Below are 21091 nucleotides of genomic sequence, written 5' to 3'. Positions count from 1 at the left end.
CAAAAAAGAACTCTGTCCCCATCTTGAGTGTAGAGAGCTCAGGCTCACCTTTCAGCTTCTGGTCTGGTCTCTTCCATTTCCTTCGTGTTTCCTTTCAGAAGAATCCAGTTCTCAAGCCCTGCTGAGTGAGATGTTGATGTGGTTGCACTGACTGGTAACGGTGAAGTGCTATTAAGTTGGATATTTGTAACATGGAAAGTTGCCCCTAAAGTCCAAAACAATCACTTTTGATTTCAGAAGGGGGGACTTTGCAAAAAAAAAATATGAGGAGACTGGTCAGAAGGAAGTTAAAAGGGAGAATTAAGAGATTCAGTTTCCTCCAGGATGCCTGGAAACTGTTTAAAACTACATTAATTGAAGCTCAGGCTCATTCCGCACATGCAGAATAATGCACTTTCAAACTGCTTTCAGTGCTCTTTGAAGCTGTGCGGAATAGCAAAATCCACTTGCAAACAGTTGTGAAAGTGGTTTGAAAATGCATTATTTTGCGTGTGCGGAAGGGGCCTCAGATAGAAATCATACCTGAAGTTAGAAAAAAGTATTGCTACATCTCGAAAGATGCCTACATAGTTAACAACCCAAGTCTAGGAAGTCATAAAAAGCAGAAGGTTTGCTTAAGGGAGGAGCACAGAAATGGACACAGGTTCTTGCAAAACAAATGTACGTTGACAGCAGAATTTTTATCCAAACCTGGAAGTTATTTGAAGGGGAAAGTTCCTCTGCACATATACAAATGTGTTTCTGTTTTACTAGTGTAGTGTGGCCGGTATTTGCTTTTAGTCAGGCTAGAGCATTGGTTCATCCATTTTGTTTTTTCCAGTACTGATGTTTTGGAGTCACATTCAGTAGTATTTAAACCTGGTAGGATAAAAGAATAATTCATGTATCTGGTTTGTACAAAGGACAAGTCAGTCCTAAGTTCGGGTTGGTTCACTCAGCTAACTTATCCCTTTCTCACTGTTTCCAGGTGTGTTGGAAAAAACCTTTCCAATGAACGTGCAAGAAGAAAACCGCCTGTTGCAGAAGGAGCTCTCACGCCTTGAAGACCTGCTGTCACAAACCCGGGCTGAGAAAGATGAGTTAGCTAGCAAATACCAGGCTGTTAATGAAAGGGTAAGATCAGGCATCTTGGGGAAGAACTCCACACAACTCCCCCCCCCCCCAAAGACGTCATCAAAATGCTGTATTTCTGCTCAAGCCATCCTATTTTGAGGATGCTTTAAAGTGCACCTTTTTTCCCTAAGCCACCTGCAAGACATCCCTTGTCTGACTATGCGGAATACAGAACTCAGAAGGCATCTTATTTTTCCTGCCCGATCGTTTTGCACTCTGGTCAGTTTCACCCTCCTATTGCGCTCAACATTTTGTGCGCTGCTGAAGGGATTCTCCCTGCCTCCATGCTGAAAAATACCTCTTTCCTCCTCTGATGCCTGTGCTGTCCGGAAAACAAATGAGAGGTTACTTTTTTAAAGATGTCCCCAGGACATCTTATTTTGGTTTGTGGAGTGAAACTCCACTTAGTTTGTGGAGTGAAATTAAGAAGTCTCCTCTTTTTAAGACATCCCCCAGACATCTTATTTGTTCTGTGTGGAATGGACCAGTGAGGACTAGAAGGAACTTAATGGGTTGTTAATGAACTGGTTGTAGTGGGTTTTCCAGGCTGTGTGGCCGTAGTCTGGTGGATCTTGTTCCTAACATTTCGCCTGCATCTGTGGCTGGCATCTTCAGAGGTGTATCACTGCCACACAGCCCGGAAAACCCATTTGAATCCGGCCATGAAAGTCTTCAACAATACATTGTTAGTAAACTGTTTGACCTTGTTTGGTGAAAATATGGGGGGGGGGGTGTCCAATAATAGAAAACAAAGAAATGATATTCAGGCAAAATGATCCCTGCATTTTCTACTGACCGGGGATAAAACAATATATGAAGAGGCTGAGAAACAGAATGATCATGGCAGCTCCATTTAAAACCCAACCAGCTTTTTGTGATAACTCCTCAGGCATGCTCAAGCTGAGAGGATGTTAGCTCCTGTTTTCACACACTTCTATTTTCTGGAGCCTGCAGTTGCAGCCAGTCATGGTGCTTAACTCTGTTGCTTTCTTCCTCTGGGGAAACTTGCTTGGGTTGCTGCCTGGAGAGGACAAGGATGCAGCACATTCTTGGCCCAACAGTGATTCCCATCCAGAGAAGCATAAATAATTACAAGTCCAAACAATCTTTTACTCCAATCCTCATGATGAGCACGAAGTTCCAGGCCTGACTCAGCATCAAGCCCTCCCAAAAGCCATTCCAATAGGCCTGGGACTGGTGCCCTACTCCCAGCTGCTTATGTTACTGTAGTGTTATAGTTGAATGGGAGTGCAGAAGCAGAATGAATGGGAGACTTCTTGATTTAGTGTTTAACAGCAAAGTCCACAGGATGTTAAGTCCACTGAGCCACCTCCAGAGGGCTTCCAGGGAGCGTGGGGAGGCAGCAAAAGGGGGGAGGGGAAGGACAGGCACTGAGAATCTGCGCCCTCCCCCTCCCTTGCAGTGAAAAAAATGAAGGAAGAAATCTTGGTTTTTAGAAAAGAGGAAGAAACCTTGGGCAGAAAAGTGGTGTGTGCAGGCGCTGCAAATGGGAGGGCAGCAATTCTCTTGCACGTGCAAGGATTTTAGATTTAGATTTTAGATGGGGGTGTGGAGGATGGCGATTCCGTCGCACATGCAAGGATTTTAGACGGAGGGGGCGAGAGCGCCAATTCTCAGTGTCTGTTTTGTCATTTAAAGCTAAAGTCATAAAGCTAGAGTCATTTAAAGCTAAAATAGTGAAAGTGAGTGGGGGAAATGCGGGGGGGGGGGGAGATTCAGGCAATCAGAACACGGGAAATGGAGGTCGTCCGCACATGCATGGAAGACATTGCGGAAGAGCTTGCAGTGCAAATGGAGAAGCACCGGGCTCATGAAGAAACATTTGGGGCATAATGCGCCAACCCTGCCTCGAATCCCACGAAGAACTGGGGAGCAGTGAAGAGTCAACAGCGGGGCCAAAAGCGCCATGGCAGGCACGCTCCCTGGATCTACCATGGGGCATTTTGACTGTGAAAAATCGGCCATTTTATGGACAGATGTCAGTTGTTTTGGGAGCTTTCCTTGGAGTTCATTTTGTTCACTTGCATGGTTCTATCCTGCTTTGTTGGCCTTGCCTTGCATTTCAAGAGCAGGTCCGTGGGCTCTTGGTTCTTATTTTGACAACTGAATAGGAGAAGGTCTTTGCTTTTGTAGCTGGAACAAGCACGGCAAGGAGAGGATGAAGGAAGCACACTTTTCCTGCAGATGAGACAGCAGTTCAAAGAGGATGAGAAGGCGTACAGGCACAAGCTGCAGGCCTACCAGGATGGGCAGCAGCGCCAGGCACAGCTAGTGCAGAAGATGCAGAATAAGGTGGGTGGTGGCACCTTGGCCAGGTTTCTCGCGCAGGAAAATAGTGAGGTTTCTTCAGGAGGAGCCTGAACTGGAAGTCTTCAAAAGGATTCAGGAGGGCTGAACAGTGAAACTTTGTACAGACGTTCTGAGGTTTAACAGATATATTTCATGGATTTAGTAAAATATAGCCTGTTCACGGCTCTAGCCTTTTCTGCTTCACTGTTCAAATAATGACTGCACGTGGCTGATCATTTTTGGTTCTGCACAGATTGCTGCCTGAAAATAGCAGATGGGTCGTCCAAATTATTTTTCATGGCTAAAAGTTACAATTTTGCATGCCCTTTCAGGGTAGGTTGGGTTGTACCATTGGCCTGACTATGATACAGACTGGTCTGTGGGTAGGGGGCGGGGTGGTGGAGTTCATGCTTAATGGTCCTGTGAAGTGATAATAGGTGTGAGAGAGGCATTATGCAGTGACACCTGTCATGTGCTTTTTATTTTGATTAGACTGCAGATTGAAACATGGAGGGGAGAATCACAGGGAGAAATGGGAGGGGGTGAAAAGAAAGAAGAAAGCAAGACCAATCAGCAGGTTGCAACAATTCCCATTAAAGGTGCAGGAACCAGTATAGCCATTTGTATTGTGTTTAGTATTGTATTTGTATTGTTTTAAACTGCCTGGCAAACAATGCTACATTAATGAGAGATCCCTCCCATCTATATTTCTTCAAATCTTCTTGAAGGGAATGGAAAGACTTTGGGTTATTTAAAGGACTGGTGGACCTGATGCCTTTGTAAGCCACCTAGAGATGCTTGTATGAGGTGTGGTATAAGTATCATAAATAAATATTGCATTCTTTTTAAAGGTCCTAGAGAACCCTTCCATCTTCAGGTCTTTCATCTGATGTTTCTCATTCCTAACCACATTGACAGCCACAGTTTCTCTTGGGTTCTGCTTAATCAGCCAAGATTGTGATTTTCCTGTGCCTTAGGCTCATTCCGCACATGCAGAATAATGCACTTTCAAACTGCTTTCAGTGCTCTTTGAAGTTGTGCAGAATAGCAAAATCCACTTGCAAACAGTTGTGAAAGTGGTTTGAAAATGCATTATTTTGTGTGTGCAGAAGGGACCTTAGATTCCAGTCATTAGTGCTTGTAGCAGGACTGCATCAGATGCATTTCTTCCAGACAGTTACTTTAATATGGTCATTCCCTCACCCCTTGTAGCTGTTTTTCTCAGACAGGGAAGACAACTTTAGTTTCCTAAGCTATCATTCTTCCCGAACACTTGTAACAATTGGTATTTTTTGTACAACCCATCCCAAAGACTCCAGTTTTAGCAGTTGCTTGGAGTTCCCTTCTCTCTGGCTTCTGAGATGGTCATGGATTTTAACTTATGATGGCTTCTGCTGCCCAGTAGTTCTGGCTGTAGACTTGGCCCAACACACCATAAATTAAAATGTCGGTTGTTCACCCATCTTAACAAGTAGGATTCAGGCAGGGAGCTCATGAGTAGTTAGTGACTGCAATGCACAAAACTGATCAGAACAAACTGAAGAGAACCAGGACAACCACTTGTTGTCATCACTTTGCATAAGGAAATGTGTCAAAGAAGGTTACTGTGGCATATATCCACTGTGGTATATCACCATAATGAGAAAATAGAAGACAAACTGGCTGCAACTGCATGTGGGGACAGGAAGTGAGGGACTGCACATGGAATAGCCTAAATTATTCTGCATCTCCACATCAGAGAATGGGCACCTCCTTATTTCTTCTTGTTTTTACACCAATGAACGCTGCGTTTTCTGGAGCCAAATGGTTTGGATTGGGGAATGTTTCTAGGAGATTGTTTATTCGGTGTTGGTACCAGTTTCAGTCTTAGTGAAGTGTTTCTTGAAAATCTTTGAGTTTCAGACAAGTGGGCTCGAACATGTTCTGTAATGTGGAGTTTGCATAGGATTGAGTGGATGTTAGGATATAGATTGTCAACATAAATATGATGTGTATCACCCCAGTGTGACTCTAGATTTGGAAGTACAGTTCCAATTATTTGGTTTATTTTTATTGCACTGTGATCACCCCCATCCTATGCAATATCTTAGTAGTAACCCAAGGAGGCTTTTATACTTCTCTTAAGGATTGTTTGAAACCCCATTAAAATAAGCGGAGAAAGTACTGTTGGCCTAGATTTTAGTTCTTGGGAGGACTAAAGATCAGACTTAATCTGGGATCACCTCATCAACTTCTTTCTTGCTTTCTCTTTCAGTTATCTCTGCCTGAATCTGTTGACCTTTCTCCTTCTTGGTATAGATGCTGCAATACAAGAAAAGATGTGGGGAGCTAGAGCAGCAACTGCTGGAGAAAACTTCTGAGTGCGAGCATCAGAAACAAATGGTCTGTATGGCTTTTTTCATGTTGCAAATGATAATCATGAAGCATGTGGCAAGTTGACTCTTAACATCATGGGCAATTTGTATATCACTATCCCATCATGCCACGCACATTTAATTGGAGCAAGAATTTGGCAGACAGCCTAGCCTAATGGCATATCTGGTACAAATACTCCTTTGTATAGTTCAGGGGTAGGGAACCTGCGGCTCTCCAGATGTTCAGGAACTACAATTCCCATCAGCCTCTGTCAGCATGGCCAGTTGGCCATGCTGGTAGGGGCTGATGGGAATTGTAGTTCCTGAACATCTGGAGAGCCGCAGGTTCCCTACCCCTGGTATAGTTCATGTCATTTAGGAGGCTTCCCTAGGTTTTCGAGATGTCCAGTGTTTTACTAATACATGGGTCACATAGCTATCCAGCCAAGCACTTTATTTCATGAAAGCATTATTGAGCACAGAGCCTTTTTCACAGCAGGGTACAAACTATCTCTGAAAGATAAGTAAAGCACTTGAGTGCAATTTACAGTCTGCCTGAGGTTTAGAGACAGGATTGTAGTTCCTGGAGGGAAGCCTGCACAGGAGTGTAATATACATGTGAATCCCAAGCACACGTGGTCATCTGAAGGCAATTATCATAGTTGTTTAATTCCATATCCATAATGGATCACACACAGGGCTTACCTGAAAACAAACAGTTTTACCATTCAGTACCACTGTTAATCTACCAGGACTGCTCAAGGTAGTGACTAAAACTATAGGATCTCAGTAAAGGGATTCAAGATCAAGGGAGCCAGAGTAGGACTTTGGGAAGAAACATCTCATCCTGTGATGGCAGGATTGTCAGTACTCTTATATATTTAAAATTTAAGGCCAAGGAAAACCAAGTTAATGTTCATGTCTAGGTCATTGCAGCCCCCTGATAACTGGCAGGGTGGTTGTCTGCGTATCCCAAGACCTACTGAAATTTAAGGGAACTAGTAATTCTGCCACGGCTCCTGGCCACCAACCACTAAATCTCTGCCTTTTTCTCTATATGAGGCAATCAACTAACCTGTCTCCTGTCAAGCTCTGCCGTCTTGTGAGTGGTGTTCTCTTACTTGAACTTCCTTAAGGTTGGGGTCCACCTTTCAATCTCCCCAGTTGCTGATTCTCCCTCTTTCTGGGTATTTACATATTGTGTCATATCAGTGCAGATAATCTCAGAAGTCCAAGGCATTATATCCTTGTGGTAAAAGTAAAGGGTAAGATAAGTACTGCAGTTTCAGTCTCTTATGCAAGTCTGTTGACTATCTGACTGATATTTGACTGTTAATTGCACTCCCTGCCATTCTTATATATGAGTCCAGGCTCATGCTATGCCAGGCAAGCATGTCCTTTGGTTGGCTTGAAGTTATTTACCATCTTAGTCTGCAGAGCTCCAGAAGCTTCATTTTCTACTTCCTTTCTAGATGGAGGTATAAAGACCAGCTGCCTGGGTTTGGGAGGAGAGGAGAGGCTTCTGGCCATTTTAGCTTGAAGAGTTTCAGCTCTAGAGTTCCATCTCCATTTCCTTCCTAGAAATGGTGGCCCCTTCCACACACGCAAAATAATGCGTTTTCAAACCACTTTCACAACTGTTTGCAAGTGGATTTTGCCATTCCGCACAGCTTCAAAGAGCATTGAAAGCAGTTTGAAAGTGCATTATTCTGCATGTGCGGAATGAGTCGGTGTTTAGACTGCCTATACCGTGAAAGGAGAGGCTGTTCGCCATTTCACCCTGTAAAGTTCTAGTTACTCTAGTTTTGGCCCCTTTCTTAGAGTGATCTGTTGCTTGGGATTCAAAAAAGGAAAGGATATGAAATCAGGCACCAGACTATCTATAAACTGTCATGAAGCAGTTCTCCATCTGAGCCTTTTAACTCACCTTTGTTGTTACTGGAGAAATGGGAGAAAACAGCTGCCTGACAAATGGCCATGGAGGGAGTGTTGAGAGAGTCCATACCCTCTTAACTTCCTGACTCCAGCCCCATGCTTATTTTTGTAGAGATCTGTGGAGCTTGAGAACAAGGGCTTGGTATTTTATGCAGCTTTCTGGCAGTGGCTGAATGGTTTAGGGTAGAGGGCTGCCACTCTTTCAGTGGCTCTGGCCAGAGAGAGATATGGTAATTGGGAGGGGGGGTATCAGTTAAGAGAAAGTCATACTAAACAACCACTGACTGTTCTGGACTCTCTCTCTCAGCCTTCTGCTGCCAGATAGTCAGGTGCTGCTGCTAAACTCAGAGGAACATGAGGGGAAGCACAGTATCATGCCTGCTCAGTGGTAGTGATGTAAATGAAGGGTTTTTACTGCTTGGCCACAATTGCATTGCAGGTAGCCATCCAGCTGAACTGTTCTGAATACTGAAGGGCTTCTGAATGTCATCCACAGAGGTTATTTCATTGAAAGATTCAGTAACTCACAATAGCAAGCCTGTGAGGCCTTTTGCAGATAAAACTGTCTTTGCAATTGCAGTAGTCAAATCTCAGTCCCTGTCAGTTTGATCACATTCTGTTTGATTCTTGTCTGTTATTGAAACTCAAGGATATTGGCAAGCTGCTTGGAGAGTTGTAGCCTACCACGCCCTCACTTGATCTTTGCCCTTCATCATTTATAACAAAATGTAAAGAGTATTTGTAGAAGGTGATCCTGGAGGTGACCAGTGCTTGTTAAAAAGAGAGAATGAGGCCTAAAGAAGATGATAGTTCAGGCTATATTGAAAAAAGCCTCTTTAGATCTCAAGGATCAAAATAATTTTCAGTCAGTTGCTGACCTTTACCAGGAATGGGACAGTAGAAGTACATCCCTGTTAATTTTGTTGGACCTCTCTGCAGTTCTTGATAATACACACCATTGTTTCCTTCTGGACCATGAGGCTAGTATGGGAATTGGGGACACCATGCTCCAGTGGTTTCAATCTTGCATGGCTCCTTGTTTCTAGTAAATACCATTAGAATTGTGGCATGATGTTCTACAAGGTTCATTTTCTTCTTGTCATGCTGCTTAATATCTGCATGGAACTACTGGGACAGAAGCAGGGAAAAGGTTGAGAAGAGCTGTGTATAAATCCAAACTCTAGGTGCACAAATTGGTCTCTGGAATTGGTGAGACCTGTCTTCTTTTCTCATCCTTAGCTCCAAACACGTTTAGACTCAACAGAGTTGCGCTTACGTCGTTTTGAGCATGACCGCAGTACAGAGTTGGCGAGCTCCCTCGTCCGCTTGGAGGAGGAGCAACAGAGGTGAGGTAACAGTTTGCTTAGGGTGATTAATGCCCACGGGCTGTATGGGGAAGGCATTTCTTTAGGTTCTAAACAGTGACGTCATAAGTCGCTTTAAGGGGCAAGACAAGCTCCTTCAATAGGTAGATTTCATGACTGAATTGCACTGTCTTTGCAGCCTGTATTGGTTAGAAAGCTGTCCACTGTATTTTATACAAACTTGTTTTTGATTTTTTTTTCAAGGGCAGTTCCCATCTAGATTTGTTCTATTTAACAAATTCTCTGTAAAGAGTGGAGGGTAGATCAATGTCACAGTATGAGTGATAATAAATGGCTGAACATTCTAAATCATGTTACAGTGTAAATTACCAAGGTGTGGATCATTCAGGTGAGATCCGAGTAATCAAAGAGAGAGTGCAGCTAGAGTGCCAGACACACTGAATATGGTGCTTCTGGTCAGAGCTGTTACTTAAGGATCTGGGAACAAAACATTGCCATGGTACTTGTTCTCACTCTCATTTGTGTGATTAAGCCTCAGAGAAGATTGAATCTAGAAGACACAGGAGTGATTTGCAGGAATAGAAATATTAATAAATATGTTTGTTATTATTATTATTAGTTTGTTATTATTGCTGCGTATTGAATTTTAAATGTTTTTAGATGTTTTTAAAGTAATTTATTGGTCCTTACTGTACTGTGAACCGCCTAGAGTCCTTTGGGGATGAGGCGGTCTATGAAATCCAATATAATAAATAATAACTTGGCAGGTATAATCAATTAATGTTCTTGTGCTAACTGTATTCATGAATAAATGGTTTGGTAGTGATGAGACTAAGCCTGGTTTCTTTTAGGGCTCAGTCAGTCCCTCTTCTTGAGCATGCAGGCAAGATTAAAGAATTCCTAATTTCAGAAGGCTTTACTATAGTCTTGCTTTGCATAATGTCCAAATGGGGCCAAATTAACAAATTTTAGATTGTTTTTTACTAACGAATCAAGGGAAATTGCCAATTTGTTAAAGCATCCACGTGAGACATCACAACAAGTTTCCTTTCGATTGAGAAATTCCTAAAGCAGGAAGTCTTCATCTTGGCTGTGCATGTGAGAGCAGGGGTGGGGAGTGAGTGTGCAGTCCTGAAAATAAACCAGATTCTGTCTTCTCACAAACTCAGTTTGCTCATGATGGCTGAATGCAGTCACTGTTATAAAGTATGAATGTTTTAGCAATTGTGGCTCATGCAAAGCATCAATGCGTTGGGAGCCTGGACTTTAGAGCAAGGATTTGGAATGAATGATGCAGGCAGAAGCCCCCAGCACTGTGCCTATTATGTCAGTAGAGCTGGCCAGATCAATGCAAGGCCCACTGAGAGTGACCTCAGAACCTTGGATCTATTTTGTTCCATAAACAATCTTTTTGGAGAAGATTGTACCTATTTGGCAGTGTTGGTGGGTTGAGGAAGTAGTGTATGCCAAGAGGATGAGTTCCTTTTCCAAATGTCCCCTGTAGGAGAAAATGTTCCATCTAGGTCATTACTGAAATGTTTTGCTAAATGGGCATGGAGAAATGCAGGAATTCAGTAATACAATAGAACTCATCTACCCTGTGATGGTCAGGAAGGAAAATATTATCTATAGTTTGCTTTTATCATAGGAGTACCAACCTTTCCCAGATGAATAGTCTACTGCGGGAACAGCTGGATCAGATGAAATCTTCAAATCAGAAACTAGCAGGAGAGCTTGAGAAGGCAGCTATGGATATGCAAATACTGAGGAGTGAAATGGAACAGAAAGAATCACAGTTGCACAAGGGCAGGGAGGTAAATCCTATTAACTTCATAACTACCTTGCAAAACCATGCTTTAAGAACATACTATTCATTCTCCTGCTACCACAGAGTATTCCATAAGAAAAGGCAAGGGATCATGGGTGGGAGTTTGACAATTTCAGACAGCATGAAAAGTGAGCCATTGACAAGATCAGAAATCCAAGACCAGTGAATTCCATGAACATCAGCTATCCCTGCTTCATCACTTTCCCTTTTTCTAAATCAGTTCCATATTTTTTAAAAATCTTTTAGAACTAAATGAGGAGGGATAGATGGTGAATTGATTGCCGTTGAACCCTATACCTTTTTCATTATTACAGGAGATTTGAGAATTCATCCACAATTTCCTGGACTGTCTTTGTTCTCTACAATGTTCTTTTTGTGTCCTGGTGCTTACCTCAGAGGCGGAGCGGGGGGAAACTGCACCGGGGAAACGCGCATGCCCTGCGACCCTGTCACAGCACCACCCAGCCTGGAATGCCTCTGTACTGGTGCGCACCTGGGAAGTCACACACACATTCCCGGTTGGTGCTACGCCACTGGCCTACCTAGTTCTGTCCCCAAGGCACTGGGACCCAAACGGAACAAATATTGTCCTGGAAATGGTGGATGAATTCTCAGATATCCTGTCATCTTTATGTTGAAAAAGGTATAGCTAAAGAAGCTCTCCACCATCCCCACCCCCGCTGAGTCCTGCTGCTGGTACTAAAACAACAATGTAGTTGGTTCTCTCTCAGTCTTCCTGGTGACATTGAAACTGGCAGAAATCATGTAGGACTTCTTTTCCATGTTTCTGTATTTGGGGTTACAAAAAGGGAGACAATTTCTAGCACGTGTCAGAATTAAATAAATTACTGTTTTTCTAGATTCAATCATTTGAGGATCCATAGTCCATCATTTCCTTTTTTTTCCCCATTACACTCTCATGACCCTCATATCTCCCCTTTCCTTCACTTTGGTCCTTGTTGACACCTCCTTTTTGTTTATTTAAAAAGCAAACTGCAATTATCTTTCTAGAAAATTGTTATATTATTTTCACTACAGATCCATTTTGTTGTGATTGCTTACATTTTGAGTAGTTCATCCCACATCACAGAATATAAGATTGGTATTTTAAAAATGTAAGTTGTGTGTAGTTTGTCTCTAAGAACCATTTTTGCAGAATCAGTGAATTCAGGGTGACGGCTAATAATCAATGCGTGTTTGTTTCTATGTGTATAGAATTCAGGGCATTGCAACCTTTTCCCATTGTTCAATACCTGTGATCTATCTGATATATTCAATGTTTTCAGTGGCTTATCCAAAAGAAATTATATTTATATATATAGTATCTTGGAGGGGAGGAAAGAGATGGAAACCATCAAGGAAAACATTGTATCAAATATTCTTCTGTTACATCATTCCTCTGTTATCTTTGTCCTCACCTGTTTTAATTCACAGTTGTATCAATGACCATGAGCCGGTCTGTATGACCAGCATCTTTTTCTTATGTCTGAAATTGCTTGGCATTGTCATATATATCAATATACTGTTAGAGGAAAACCAGCACGATTCTTGGTCATCAAAATAGCAAATCTTTCAATACTCATATTTAAACTCTTCAGCCAGTTTCACCCAGAGACGTAACTACAATGGGGACATCCGGGGACAAATGACCCGGGCGCCCACCATTGGGGCACAGAAATATTTGGGCTCATTTCTATTTTGGAGGGGGTATTTTTAGTGTTTTTACTTTGTCAACCAGCAGGGGGCGTAGTTTATAGGGTATCAGCATCAAAATGTCAGGATATTGTCAGGTGACACTCCTGATGATACCAGCCAGGTTTGGTGAAATTTGGTATGGGGGGTCCAAATTTATGGACCCCAAAAAGGGTTGTCCCATCCGCCATTGTTTCCAGTGGGAAACTGGGGTGTCCCCATCTGCCCCATCTACTATTAGCTCCCATTGGAAACAGTGGGGGATGGGGACACCCCTTTGGGGGGTACATAATTTTGGACCCCCTGAACCAAACTTCATTGAACCTGGGTGGTTTCATCCAGAGAGTCTCCTGCTGATACTACCCACTCAACATAACAGTAAGGCAAGCCTGAGCCCCTGCCCTTGTGTTAATCAGAGGTGTAGCTACAATGTGGACATCCGGGGACAAATGACCAGCGCGCCCAACGTTGGGGGCGCAGAAAAATTGGACTCATTTCTAATTTTTTGGGTATTTTTAGTGTTTTTACTTTGTAGGCCAGCAGGGGGTGCAGTTTTTATGTTAGCGGCACCAAAATTTCCAGCTATTGTCAGGTGACACTCCCAATGATACCAGCCACATTTGGTGAAGTTTGGTTCAGGGGTCCAAAGTTATGGTCCCCCAAAAGGGGGTTATGGACCCCCAATGGGAGCTAATAGATGGGGAGAGTCTCGTGCTGATACTACCCAAGTTTGGGGGAAGGTTGGTTCAGGGGGTCAAAAGTTATGGACCCCCAAAAGGGTGTCCCCATCTCCCACTGTTTCCAATGGAAGCTATTAGTAGATGGGGTTACCCTTTTGAGGGTCCATAACTTTGGATCCCCTGAACCAAACTTCACTAAACCTGGGTGGTTTCATCAGGAGAGTCTCCTGAAGATAGCCTAAATTTTTGGTATTGTTTGCTTAAACATTACTCCCCTGACGTTCACCCTCAAATTTTTCCCAGGTTCTCTCTTTAAATCCACCCCCTTTGGTGTGGATTTAAAGGGAGAATCAGGGCTCTCTAGATTAAAAAACACAATTGAAAGTATTGTTGAAGGCTTTCACAACCAGATTCAACTGGTTGTTGTGGGTTTTACAGGCTATGTGGCCATGACCTGGTAGATCTTGTTACTAACGTTTTGCCTGCATCTGTGGCTGGCATCTTCAGAGGTGTATCACAGGGAGAAATCTGTTATAAGAGAAATCTGGACACAGTGTATAACAGACTTCTCTCTGTGATACACCTCTGAAGATACCAGCCACAGATGCAGGTGAAACACTAGGAACAAGATCTACCAGACCACGGCCACGTAGCCCAGAAAACCCACAACAACCAACATTGAAAATGATGCTGTTTGGGGGTGGGGTGGGGGGGAATCTACCCTGAAACAGCCTCACTTTCAGTGTTGTTTAAACTAGGGAGCCCAGAGTCTCCCTTTAAGGTGGATTTAAAAGGAAAATCTGGGATCTCTAGTTTAAACAACATTAATAGTGATGCTATTACCATCACATTATAGAACATGCCCCAACACAGTCTGAACACACCCAGGGCTCCCTAGTTTAAACAACAATGAACGTGATGCTATTTTTGAAGGGGAGGAAATCCACCCTGAAACAGCATTACTGTTTCAGGGTGGATTTCCTCCCCTTCAAAAATAGCATCACATTCAATGTTGTTTAAACTAGGGAGCCCTGGGTGTGTTCAGATTTGTGTGTTGGGGCACGTTCCATAATGTGATGGTGACTTTGAGATGACCTGGTGCAAAAAAATGTTTTTTGGTCGTGGTGGGGAAGGGTGGCCACCCATATGGGGTGGGTGGCGCAAAACTCAGATTTTGTCCCAGGCTCCATTTTCCCTAGCTACGCCTCTGGTTTGACCTCCACTGTGCCATTTCAGAGATAAATATTCTTATTCCTCATAATAGTGTGCTTGAAAATGCTTGCTGTAAACAAGCTGTGCACCAAATATATAATGCTTGGCCTTCAGCTATCACTTGTTGGGTCAATATTGTCAATTAAAGTTAAAGCAAGAGCTTTACATCAGTCAGTGGTTCTTTGGATCCGTATTGAGTTGGCATTGAGTTTCCATCAGTACAATCCGATGCAGAATTGTTCTAGTATAAGTATGTTGATTTTTTAAAATAGCTTAGCATAGGACTGTACTGTATGTTAGACATTTTAGCCAATTAATTTATTTGTTGATCCCCTATCCACCCCTATGAGTTCTACATCTGTCTCTGCAACTTTTTTGTATACTATGTGTATATAGTCACAAAAAATGGTTTCATTTGGCTACAAGCTGATTGCTAGATGATTTCACTGAAAGTTATTTGTCTTCATTTGGAAGCCATTTGTATCTTTCAGAATATTCTGGTTTCACTTTGGTTTTTGACATTTCTTTATAATACTTTCACTCAGGTAGATGAACCTCTGTCATCAATATGGTATAGTAAATGGGCCATAGAAACTGGTTTCAGATCTCAATTTAGTCATCAAAACTTCCTACAAGAGGACCCTGGATCACTCAATTTTATCCAATCCTAACCAATCTTACATGGTTGTTATGATGATAAAATGAGGTAACCCTATGTACGCTACCCTGAGATCCTTGGAGGAAGGGTGGGATATAAACATTAATAATGTCATTTTTGCCACTGCTAACCTGCTGTAGAAGTACCTCAATTAAAATTAAATGTTGTATTACACTTTCACAGGCCTTGGGACCACCATGGCATTACTGGAACTCTACAAATTATTGTAAATGACTCCTCTGTAAGAAGAAGCCTAGATCTAGTGAGAAATCCTCTCCTCTAAACTGCAAAGTGTATTTATTTATTTATTGGGCTTCATAAGAATAATCCATACACATGGATTTACAAGCACTGAGACATACTCATTTATGGAGCAAAATTAGCTCATTTTGTATCCTGGCCAAGTTCTGAGCTCAGAATTTTATTTGCTCAGCCAGAGCTGATGCCAGCCTCACTGCAGTATTGGAAGGGAATAATGCATTTCCTTGAGTCGCTGGTTTATATTTTAGCTGTGCAGTTTTGCTGTGTGTGTTCAGGGATGGCACAATACCACTGCTTCGTTGGAAAGTACAGTGTATTGGAAACTGAAGGTTAGGTTATATGTTATTTATTCATTTTAAAATGTTCTCTCGCATTTCACAAAAACGCATTACAAATTCCAGAACAAGACATGCCATAAAATCATTTCAGTTACATGAGAATAGAGTTTTCTGTGGCATCAGCTCTAGATCGCCTAGGTCTTTACGTAATGTCAAATTACTCACACAGGAGATCTTGGAAGATGCCTTGGAACAGTAGGTATTACAAATGTAAGAGAAAGTTATGAAGTGTTGGAACTGCACTGTGCCAGTCATGCTATTATCATTGTTCTTCCCAGAGTTATGGTTCGTATTTAAGCAGCGAACACAGTGGGATCCTTTTGCTATGGCGGCAAGCTGCAACACTTCGTGGCAACTTTGCAGAGCTCCACACCACTGTGGAGAGGTAGGTGCTGCATAAAGGCAATCTTGCTGCAAAAGGAGTCCTGACACCAAGGAAAGAAACACACTAAAGATTTGACAATTCTGCCGCTGCCCGACCTTATTTTTTTCAGAGGCATTCAGTCCCATCAGCTCCAAAACTACAGTGGGGTCTAGTCATTGACATTCCAATGGCTTTCAAGAATGTTAATTTAAATAGCCATGTGGTTTAAATAACATTGGCTCATTCCGCACATGCAGAATAATGCACTTTCAAACTGCTTTCAGTGCTCTTTGAAGCTGTGCGGAATAGCAAAATCCACTTGCAAACAGTTGTGAAAGTGGTTTGAAAATGCATTATTTTGCATGTGCGGAAGGGGCCATTATTTATTTTTATTTAGTACTTTTTTTGGCCTATCTTTCCTCCAAGGAGCTAGGGTGACATACTTCTCCGTTTTATTTCTTGAAACAATTCTTTGACATGGGTTAGACTAGACAAGAATGACTGGTCCCAAGTCCTTCAGTTAGTTTCATGGCAAGCAGGCTTTGGAAGAACCTGAATCTCCTCCAGGCTTAGCTAAAGCTCTAATTGCTGTGCTACACTGCAGAAAATATGAAGGGAACTCCAATGACAAGGATTTTTACATGGTTGTGACTCAGGTATATGCCAAATTAATTAAATCCCACATGTAGCAATGGCACGTTTCACATTTTGGGTTCCTAAATTGCAAGCAGACACAAGGGAATGGACACTGGTTTCTGCCACCAGCCAGAGGCCTGAAGGCTTCTGAGTAGTTTTTTGTTTTGAGGTGGAGTGGAATCTGTTCTGAATTTAACATAGTGTTTGTAAGCCTTCCTGAAAACTAGCTGCTGAAAAGGCACACTTCTTTGAAATCAGCAAATATGAATTTCTGAAAGATATGAGCACAATTTTGGGGACAAAAGTAGAGAATTTAAAGGAGAAAACTGTCAAAAATGTTTTATTATGATATACCTGATCTTTCACTCTTTGTATACATGTACATACATATACACAATTAGAATAGTTATATGTATTCCTAGTGGTTGCTGACATCTTAGGCATATGGCAGCGTAGTGGATAACAGTACATGTTAGGCTTGGAGGTGTGAGATCATGAGATGCGTAAAATCTTACAAAAAACAACTTTTAACCCTTTTATTACCAGAGGTCTTGCTGAAACTGGAACTGACATGGCAAGAGTGGCCCGCCGCCTCCAGACAGCCTGTCTCAATTTGGATTCTAACCTGCGTCTCTCGGAGAGCAGCTCTGTTTGTTTGCTGGAAAAGCAGCTTCGGGACAAAGCCCGGGAAATGATGCAGCTGCAGAGTATCTGGGATGGAGAAAAAGCTGGCCTAAACTCCAGGTGAGAAGACCACTAGTGAATCTGTGGTCTCCAGAATGTTAGCGGGGTTGAAAGGACATATAAATAGACTCCTTCCTTGTTCAGTTACCATATAGAAACAGACCTCAATCTGTTTCAGCAGATGGCAATAACGAATATTGTGGTGGGGCAAACAAATAAAACAAAAGGCCCTTTCAAAGAAGGAGATTATTGTTAGTAGTTTGAACACTAATCCCACTGGTATTTGTGGTCTACCATTTTGCAGGTTTTTGTGTTATTTCAACATCTTGTTGAAATACAATCCCAGGCAACACTGGGATGAAAGAAGTATATGTGTGTACCATAGGAAGTGAGACCACTTTCACCTCCCTCAAAATTGTTTTTCTCTAGCCTTCTATTTCAAGGTGATGTGTGAACTGGCAATTTCTGTTTCCTTTAATGAGCCTATTTCCTTCAACAAAATGGAACTCCTTAGGTTACTTTTTCTCCCTTGTGATCAATTAATCTGTGTTTGGTTGTGTGTTCCAGGATTACAGAACTAGCTGCTTTAGGAGATAAACTTAAAGAACAGAACACAAAGAAAGAGAAGACCATCTGTGCCCTAAAAATGGACATTCAGAAATTGGTACACATATCTACCAAACCCTCTTTCTGTTGCTGTCATATGACACACATACCTCTGCCAACACACATGTTCTCACAAAGAGGCACACAATCGCAAACATTTGTTCATCCTGCCACACATACTTTCTTTGTCCTTTCCCCATGTCCATTTCTGAGAGACTGCTTATCTTTGAACACTAGGAGGCCAGTAAGGTTGGAGATCTAGAGGAGATGAAGGACCTCAAGGATGAAATTGACTCTTTGCAGTGTACCTTGAGCAGCGTCGCACAGGTTTGTGCAATTTCATCCTGTCCCCTTTCCATTAAAGGATAAAGGAATTACAGAAAGTCCATTTACGTGAAGGTCCAATTTCACCACAGCTATAACTTAGTACCTGTTGCCGAACGATAGAAATCTAATTAATAATTGTCAATAAAGAAAGGGCCACAGTTCACCAGGAAGTTATGAGTTCCCTGTAAAGTCCTTCTCGGTGTAACAAACCTTTTTTCCTACTGAGGAGATATACACAGGCCTTTTGTGCATGTTTCGTCTTTTCAGGTCAAGTGTATATTCCTTCAGTGGAAGTGCTTGAAATGCATATTATTCCACATTTCTACAAGGGCATATATTTGCAGAAGGACTTTTGTATTTCTGAAGCATGCCTTTGGCAACAGAAAGACAGCTCAGACACATTTGAGATCCAGACAGCTCTTGTCTTGAATGTAAAGCACGTGACCTGCCCCTCCCCAGTACTGATCTGAGATTTCAACTGGGCTCATAAGTGTCAATTAAAATGTGAATGCATAAAACAAGCAATCAATGTCCTAAATATAGCTTTAGGGGGTAGTTTTGTTGTTGTTCTTTTATTGCAACAGGAGAAAGCTACAGTAATTGAGAATACTGAAAGAATATGATACCAATATTACCAAATTATATTACTTTGTGCTAACCTTGTTTGTGACTGTAAAATAAATCACTTTTATTAGGGATGGGTCAATTTCTGTTCTCCATAAAGCCATATGTAATTGGCATCTGAATTAACAAAGGGGAACCTTTTGGTAATCCCTGGCCCAAAAACTATCCAGCTCGCCTCAACAAGAGCCAGGGCCTTTTTAGTCCTGGCCCCTACCTAGTGGAATATGCTCCCGATTGAGATCAGGGCCCTGTGGGACTTGGGTAATTTCCACAGGGCCTGTAAGACGGAGCTATTTCACCAGGCTTTCCCTGAGGCCAGCTGGGTTAACATCTATTTTTTTGGCCTCCCAGGGGGATATATTTGGGGTCAGTAAGTCACCATCTTGGGTTGTTTTAGTAAGTGTTTTTTATCATTGTTTTAATATGTTTATTGTGGTTTTATTGTTTAATGTTTTTGGTGTTGTTACTGCTCTGAGACCTTTGGGGATGGGTGGGATATGAATGAATGAATGAATGAATGAATGAATGAATGAATGAATGAAATGTTTAGAATCTCAGTTTCAAGCCCTGCCTTTTGAAGCTTGCTGAATGTAGCTGCCTAGTAGATCAGCTTGAGTGGGATTCATTTCCTTTTTATTCTCTTCGTAGTTGGCAATGGCTGAATCTAAGAGCACAAGACTTACCTCCTTGGAAACTGCAAAAACTACAACAGAGGAAGAGATCCAGTGGCATACCTCCCCTCTTCACTCCAGCTCTCCCCATCATCGGTGGTCATCACCATCCCGGACACGTTCTCCCTGTCCAAACATAGCATTGCAGTCAGTACAGGCTGTTATCCAGAAATCACAGCAGCGTGAACAGGTTGGCTTGATTGTAATGTACACTGCATTTGTGGTTAAAATAAATATGACATGGTAACATTAAAATATAATCATCAGAAAAAAGTTGCTAAAATGTTATTTAAAAATATTTGTACAATTGTCCGCTTCTTAGTCCTAAAAATAGACTGTATTTAGTATTATGAGTTTGGATGTTCTGAATATGATTAATGTTCTGTAACTGTGGTTTTTTGTGAAGGTTCTTGCAGATAATTTGAATACTTGTGAAAATTTGACAAAATACAGCTTGGGAACAGTTTATATCTTTGACTTTGGAGATGGAGAAAACTGAGTTGGCTGAAAGTGGAATGGTGGCGGCGGGGGGGGGGGGGTTCTGGGAATCTGATGCTGTTGTGTTAGCAGATTTTCTGTCTACTTCCTTCCACTGTGCTCTGTTTGCATTAGACAAATATTGCAAAGATATATATCTCCAGGGCTTTTTCATCAAAATAAAACAAAACCTTGTCACATTGCCTCTGGACTCCCTACTGTTTGGAAAAATGAGGAATGCCTATCAATATGCAACAGTTAAGATCTGTAATTTTTCATGTGATTGTTCATAATTCCTGATTAAGTTTGAGAATGCCTCAAAATATACACATCTGTAGCTATATCTATAAAACTTTGGCGGCTAGTGAATTATGACAATCAGTGGGCTGTTGTGGGTTTTCTGGGTGGCGTGGCTGTGGTCTGGTAGTTTTTGCTCCTAATGTTTCACCTGCATCTTCTTTGCCACTAGAAAAAACACATCTTGCTATGACATACCTCTAAGATACCAGCTATAGATGCAGGACAAATGTTAGGAGCCAAAACTACCAGACCACAGCCACACCTCCCAGAAACCCCACAACAAACCATTGATTTTGGTCATGAAAGCCTTTGACAATACATTATGACAATCACATTGAGGAGGCTGTTATCATTTACCAATATAATTCTCAGTGTTCTGACATTCACAAAAAATCACATGTGAATGTCATCAGTTGCCAAATTCCTGGCATTCCCTGTAACACGTATGTAAGATTCAGTGCAGACCTAAACAGAGTTACTCCTTTCTAAGCAGTTACTTCAATGGACAGAAGCATGTAACTGTGCTTAGGATGTGTCTTCTGGCAGATCCATTTCTTCAGTTACAGGTGGAGCTGAATACTTCAAAAGAAGGTAGCAATTTCAGGTGGAAATGGTCAGAGAGAGAGACAGAACTGCTCTTTCAGTTGTCCTCTGTAAATCACTTCTCAAAACCAGCAAGCTATGACAAAAATTATG

General features: G+C 42.0%; 1 protein-coding gene across 2 annotated transcripts in view; it reads left to right on the top strand.

The window, feature by feature from the left end:
- CROCC2 (ciliary rootlet coiled-coil, rootletin family member 2) overlaps window positions 1-21091 on the top strand; it is a 95988-nt gene that overhangs the window by 11377 nt on the left and 63520 nt on the right. The window contains exons 3-12 of one of the 2 annotated variants that reach the window (XM_048507049.1): window positions 968-1113; window positions 3268-3426; window positions 5722-5805; window positions 8952-9058; window positions 10686-10851; window positions 15985-16091; window positions 17253-17450; window positions 17958-18054; window positions 18234-18323; window positions 19596-19808. In XM_048507049.1, the coding sequence (XP_048363006.1) occupies window positions 968-1113; window positions 3268-3426; window positions 5722-5805; window positions 8952-9058; window positions 10686-10851; window positions 15985-16091; window positions 17253-17450; window positions 17958-18054; window positions 18234-18323; window positions 19596-19808 (1367 nt within the window). The remainder of the gene's footprint in view (window positions 1-967; window positions 1114-3267; window positions 3427-5721; window positions 5806-8951; window positions 9059-10685; window positions 10852-15984; window positions 16092-17252; window positions 17451-17957; window positions 18055-18233; window positions 18324-19595; window positions 19809-21091) is intronic. The other variant, XM_048507050.1, reaches the window with a different exon arrangement.

Source organism: Sphaerodactylus townsendi, linkage group LG08, assembly GCF_021028975.2.
Source record: "Sphaerodactylus townsendi isolate TG3544 linkage group LG08, MPM_Stown_v2.3, whole genome shotgun sequence".
Classification (NCBI taxonomy): Eukaryota; Metazoa; Chordata; class Lepidosauria; order Squamata; family Sphaerodactylidae; genus Sphaerodactylus; species Sphaerodactylus townsendi.
This window is presented reverse-complemented; position numbering and strand designations above follow the sequence as displayed.